This window comes from Tympanuchus pallidicinctus, unplaced genomic scaffold (genome assembly GCF_026119805.1).
Source record: "Tympanuchus pallidicinctus isolate F22 unplaced genomic scaffold, pur_lepc_1.0 scaffold7, whole genome shotgun sequence".
In the NCBI taxonomy this organism is placed as follows: Eukaryota; Metazoa; Chordata; class Aves; order Galliformes; family Phasianidae; genus Tympanuchus; species Tympanuchus pallidicinctus.
In genome coordinates this window covers 23,478,284-23,484,420 of record NW_026294791.1, presented here as the reverse complement: position 1 = coordinate 23,484,420, position 6,137 = coordinate 23,478,284, and the positions used below count along the sequence as shown (strand labels likewise).

General features: G+C 53.0%; 1 protein-coding gene across 3 annotated transcripts; it reads left to right on the top strand.

The window, feature by feature from the left end:
* The first annotated feature begins 2,517 nt into the window (after positions 1-2,517).
* Positions 2,518-6,063, top strand: ITPA (inosine triphosphatase). 3 transcript variants are annotated; one of them, XM_052665630.1, is made up of 8 exons: positions 2,518-2,650; positions 2,766-2,823; positions 2,908-2,972; positions 3,449-3,522; positions 4,327-4,358; positions 4,987-5,102; positions 5,452-5,528; positions 5,835-6,063. In XM_052665630.1, exons 1-8 carry the CDS (start codon positions 2,588-2,590, stop codon positions 5,953-5,955), a joined length of 606 nt encoding a protein of 201 aa, XP_052521590.1. In that variant the 5' UTR covers positions 2,518-2,587; the 3' UTR covers positions 5,956-6,063. The 3 variants fall into 3 exon arrangements, with proteins under 3 accessions (XP_052521590.1, XP_052521589.1, XP_052521588.1); XM_052665629.1 differs by lacking the exon at positions 5,452-5,528 and having other exon boundaries at positions 5,835-5,951; XM_052665628.1 differs by lacking the exon at positions 5,835-6,063 and having other exon boundaries at positions 5,378-5,462.
* The last annotated feature ends 74 nt before the right edge of the window (positions 6,064-6,137 follow it).

Below are 6,137 nucleotides of genomic sequence, written 5' to 3'. Positions count from 1 at the left end.
GGACCTTGGTAAATGGGTGCTGGTTATGCTGGTTGCATGAAGGCCTCTTGGTGATCCTGCTGTATTAAATAATTGCTACTAGCTGCCAAACCTAGGAGCTTCTGCTACATCCTTCTCTCTTGCCTGCTCCACTGAACCAAGGAACAGCTACAGCTTGGCTCCCTGGGGACTCTATTCCCTGCGTGGTGCAGGTATTGCTTTGGAGTGGCAAAGATGGATGTGAACTGCAAGAACGACAAAGCCATCTGTGAAGAGCTCTGTCCTTGCTGGGTTTGGTGGATATCTGCCAGCAGCCTGTCCATAGAAAGAGTTTCCAGTTTGCATTAAATGATCCCTGTGAGCATGAGCGTACTGCTCTGAGAATAGTTGTCCTTAGCCAGGTCACAGCAATAAGCTGCCACAGAAAGGTGCAGATGCATTTTCTGCTGACCTAGATCCACAGAGAAGGAGCCTTACACCCTCCTCCTGTGTTCATCCTCCGATAGCAATGGAACTGAAGCAGGTGCCCCCAGGGCACCTGGAAAGCTGGCTTGCTTCAGTTCTGGCCAGGTGGTTTTGCAGTCTCATGCAGAACGTTGGGGTATAAGTGTTTGTACGGAAGATGTTGGGCAGAGAAAGCTGCCAAGGACCTCAGCACTCTACTCTCCTTTGGTTTGCCAGGATGGTGTTTTAGGTTCAAGACCCTGAGCAGCAGGGTCATCCTAAGCACAAACCTTCTCAAGAGACTGTCTCTTGCTGGAAAACTGAGTCAACAGCAAATAACAGTTCTGTTGACAGTGACAAAATTTATCAAGCAGTTTATTGCTTTTCAAGGCTGAAAAGGCCATTACAGTATCTAGTCTCAGCTATGTTATGGAGCAGTCCTCCTTGTTCTCCATAACACCGCCTTGGTCTTTATTGTCCTGCCAGGGCCTGACTGCAGGGAGAGCTGCAGTAATAGGGAAGGGCTATTATTCCCAGCAGGGATGGGAAGAAGCTGCCTGCATGCTTTGGGCTTGGTTTTCACTTAGGAGATGTTATGAAGAAGATTTCACAACAAAAATAACTCCACCCAAGCATAGTGTCTGTTTTATCCATTTCTTTTTTGCCCAGATCTTCTCATTAGCTGCTGTTTTCCACGCGATTGGTTTTCACAGGGAGTGGTGTGCCTTGGCTGGTGCTTTATGATCCTCCTGCAGAGCTGCTTCTCCTTCCCAGGCTTGTTGGTGGGACCCATTCCTCCTGCAGGGCTGCTGCTCCCTCCAGGCTTGCCAGTGGGACCTGTGTAGTGGGACGTGAGGGTCCCTGCGCCTATGGATAGGAGGCTGCAGAAATGGATGGCTGCTGTGCTGAAGCAGGAGGGACAGGCTTCTGTGCTCCTGGCTCTGCTCTTACAGGAAGAGAAAGTTCTCCCTTGTGAAGTCCTTTGTAAAATGGAGTTTCAGGGACAGCAGTGTGCGAGGAGGGGTGCCGGGTTCTGCAGTGACATCCTGGGATCCTGCGTATGGGCAGGACAGGGCAGTACTCTCTTATGCCTTTTGGGCATTGAGTGTTAGGGCTCTGGATGGCCAGTAAGACAATCAGAGGGCTGGAGCACCTCACCTATGAAAAGGGTTGAGGGAACTGGGCTTGTTTAGCTTGGAGAAAAGAAGGCTCCGGGGAGACCTCGTTGTGACCTTCCAGTACTTGAAGGGAGCGTATGAACACGAGGGGGAACGGCTGTTTGCAAGGGTGGATAGTGATAGAACAAGGGGGAATGGTCTTAAACTGAGACAGAGGAGGTTTAGGTTAGATATTAGGAAGTTTTTCACACAGAGGGTGGTGATGCACTGGAACAGGTTGCCCAAGGAGGTTCTGGATGCCCCATCCCTGGCGGTATTCAAGCCCAGGCTGAAGGTGGCTCTGTGCAGCCTGGTCTGGTGGCTGGCGACCCTGCACAGAGCAGGGGGTTGAAATTAGATGATCGCTGTGGTCCTTGTCAATCCAGGCCATTCTGTGATTTCTGTAGGGCTCAGCTCCTCTCCCAGGGTTACAGCCAACACAGAGCTCTGTGATGCATCTGGGTAGGATTTGTTTTGTTTTTCTACAAATTAAAAGATAGGACCCACAAGGGAGCATCCTTTGACCCTGTTTTTACGACGGGCCAGCTGCTCCCGCAGGTGTGTTCAGAAGGATGAAATCTGCTCGTTCCCACGCAGGAAATCTGCAGTCGCACCAAGCTCGCAGGCTTGCCAGAGCTTGGAGTAAACAGCAAGGCGTGGAGCGCAGCCCAGGGCCCAGCTCCATCATCTCCATGGCTTCGGGGAAAACAGGGCAGGGAGAGCTGGGCGCCGTCCCCGCCTCCCGCATCCGTGGCCCGGCGCCGATCTGAGGGGGCCCGGGGCGGAGCGCGACCCGGCCGGGGGCGCCGAAGCGGCAGCGGAGACACCGGTCTCCATGGCGACGAGGCAGATCACGCGAGATCGCTTCGCGCGATCCCGCGCACGCGTACCCGGAAAAGCAACGCGCCTGCCCGCGGAGGCTCGGCCGTTCCCATTGGCCGGGTGCTACCGAGGGTCACGGCGCCACGGCTGGTGATTGGCTGCTCAGCGCGCAGGCGTGGGTCGGCATGGCGGCACCGGTGCGGAGGAGCGTGGTGTTCGTGACGGGCAACGCTAAGAAGCTGGAGGAGGTGGGGGGCGGTCGCCTGGCGATGAGCGGCCTTGGGGCCCGCGGGCCCGAGCGGAGGCCGGAGAGCGGGATCGGAGGTGGGGCTGAAGGCCGTGCTTCCCCCTTGCCTCCCGTAGGTCACTCAGATCCTCGGGGACTCCTCTCCGTACACGTTGGTGGCGAAGAAAATTGACCGTAAGTTGGTGGGGGGAGGGGGGGGGGACGACGCGGCGCGGCCCGGCCGCCTCCTCTTCAGCGACTGCCCGTGTGTTTCCCCAGTGCCCGAGTACCAGGGGGAGCCGGACGAGATCTCCGTGCAGAAGTGCCGTGAGGCCGCCCGGCAGGTCAGCGCCTCCCGGTTCGCTTCGGCTGTTTGGGGAGGGCGGGGCCTGGCTGCGGCCCTCGCCGCTGCCGTGTCCTTCCTCCGCGGGCAGGCGCTGCCCTTAGACAGCACTGCTGCCGCCCCCATGGTCTCTCGTCCCCACAGCAACGAGCAGACGCGACGTGTCCCTCAGTGCGGCCCTGGCGGCTGTGGGCTGCGGAATTTTCCACCTGTTGGAGCTCGTGCTGGGCACTTCCACTGCTCCGTTAGGGCCAGGGCTGTGCAGCTCTGCTCATTTTGTTGTGTGGGAGGACCTCCCTGCCATCGCTCAGCCCCTGCTGGGGACGCAGTGGGCTGTGTGGTGAGGGCTGACACTGAAGGGAGGGCTTTGATTGCTGCTGAGTTGTTCTTGTTATCTAGGGTGCATGAGACCAGCACTGAGTAGGGAAATGAGTCTGGTAGTACCTTCCTTGAGGCATGATATTGCTTTTGCTGCAGATTCGGGGGCCTGTTATAATAGAGGACACCTGCTTGTGCTTCAATGCCCTGGGGGGACTTCCAGGACCATACATGTAAGTAGATGGGAACCTGCCTTGCTTTTCTCCTCCTAGAGCGAGGAATACAGCTTGGCAGGATGAGCTTCACAGGGAACAGTCCATGCACCAGAGGTAGTAGAGTCAGGGAGGTGCTCTGTGTCCTCTGTTTAATTCTGCATCCTGTGGGCAGGACATGAGGAGTGCTGTAATGCACTGTACAGGACAGGAGAGACAGATCTGAACTGTTGCCTCATGTTCCCAGTCTTGGGTGCCTGCTCTTGCAGCTTGGGAGCTCCACACCAAGCTCTGAGACACCAGGTGTGTCAGGAGTGCTCTTATGTGAGTGTCCCTTAGATTCTCATAAGGGCCTGTTTTGATCCTGTTGGTACAGGATTGTTACATTGCTGTGTATTTCTTCTATTAATGTACGTTCTTAGTTCCTAGGATTATCTTCTGTTGTGATTAACTTTTTCAAACTCTCTGCTAAGCTAATCAGAGTCATAAAAGCAGTGTGCACTACAAATGAGTGTAAAATGTGAACGAGTGGAATCAAGAAATGTATTTTAGCTTGTTCATGCTCGTGAGAACTGGGTTATTTGCACAGAAGTTAAGATTAAATACCCCACCATTGTTTTCCCATTCCCATGTCCCTGTGTCCCATTTAATTTAAGAACTAAGTTTGTTTTCATTTGTAAATAGCCTAGAATGAGGTGATTTGACAGTACATTTAATATGGATTCAGAGAGCTGTGAAAACATAGGCAACAGTGCTTCAAGGATGGTTGTGTTTCTGAGTAATATCAGCAAAAATTTGTCTTTCCTCCTTTTTTTCCCCCTTCAGAAAATGGTTCCTGGAAAAGCTGAAGCCAGAAGGTACTGCCTCTTATAGCACTGTCTGCATGTAACTGTTCTTTCCAGGCTTGGGCTGCCACGCACAAATGTGCCATGGGAATCCTTGCCTGTGCTGTGTGCTGCTGAGTGTGCTCCCCCACCTGGCTGCCTGCTTCATTGCTGGTTCCTTTGTCCAGCTCTGTCCCTTTGTGCTCTCTCTCTTAGACTGTTCTGCTCCCTTCCTCACTGGATGTTGTTTCCCCCAGGAGCTTTGGCATCATCCTTGCGTTGCTGGGTTCCCAGACTTCTGCCCCCGCGGGCTGGTGGCAGGGTGTGTGGGAATTGCCTTTCACAGAGGTAACCTGGAAGACCTGTGATCTCTGGCTTCTATACTGGCATCATCAGCAGGAGTGTTAATCACTGTGATTGACACGGGGCTTTAGTCATTCTGAGGCAATGCACTTCTTTGTTTCTGCTCCCAAATTAATGCGGCTCAGGGATAGGAGGGCTTCAGCCGAAAGCATGGGTTCAGCTTAGCTTTGTTATGCCTGTGGTTCTTCCTCTCCCTCGTCCATGTGAATGCAGAGCACTCCCTTGATCCGTCTCTAGGTGGGTGTCTTGTGCTCTCCTGGAATCACACTGACACCAGGATCCTCTCTGTGTTGCTCAGGCCTATACAAGCTGCTGGCTGGATTTGAGGACAAATCTGCCTATGCTCTTTGCACCTTTGCATTCAGTACTGGAAACCCAGAGGAGCCCGTGAAGCTGTTCAAGGGCCAGACACATGTAGGTGGGGTTGTAATGTGTATTTTGTAATAGCATTGGCTCTGTCAAGGACAGTGTCAGTGAGTGAGGTAACTGCTTGGATTGCAATTGTTAGTTCTCTCGGTCTGGGAGGTGTGGAGGTTAGTGAAGGGGCTGCCAGCAAACAGCACCCTGAGGAGCACTGACTTTGGCACTGCTAATTTTGGTCATGTTTTGGGGGAGTGCTGAGAAATTAGGGCAGCATCAAGTCTTTGGTGGGTGGCCACAACTGTGGCTTTCTGAGTGCCACTTTGCAGCTTGTGTTTCAGATGTGACTGCACCAGCAGTGCTGAGTTACGACTTACAGGGCTCTTTGGCTTTTTCATGGCAGGGGGTAATTGTTGAGCCCAGAGGTCCTCGAGATTTTGGCTGGGATCCCTGCTTTCAGCCTGATGGCTATGACCAGACGTAAGTGGCTTTTTACCTACAGCACTTCATGGGAATTTTAAGAAAAGGAAGGGATTGGGGCTGTGTTTGTTTCTGTACATTGTTTCTGCATACAAGCAGTGCTGGCAACGTGAAGACACTGTTCTGGGTCTAAATAGGGTTACAAAGAAACCCAGCATCAGCATGGGAGTCCTTGATTTTGCCAACATGTATCACTGCTAACATCCCCACTGTGGTTGGGCAGCAAAGCAAGGCAAAGGGGAGGTGTTGGGGACATGTTGCAGCAACTCATCTGCTGAGGACTGCTTTGGTTTCTTCCCACTCCAGCTACGCTGAGCTGCCCAAGGCTGTAAAGAACTCAATCTCACACCGGTACCGTGCGCTGAGCGAGCTCTCTGCCTTCTTCCTTCAGAGCAACCCAACAGAGGCCCCCTCCAATCCCAGCTAGCATCTCCGTGCCCGCAGACACTGGATGCTCTACTTTTCATATACATCCCTGCAAGGTCTCAGTTCGGTCACATGCTTATATTAAAATTGTTCACTGTGTAGCCACGAATACTGTTTGGTTTTTTTTCTTCCCTATTTGTGTTGCTTCAGAAATGCCTGTAGAACCCAGGTGCACGTTAATTA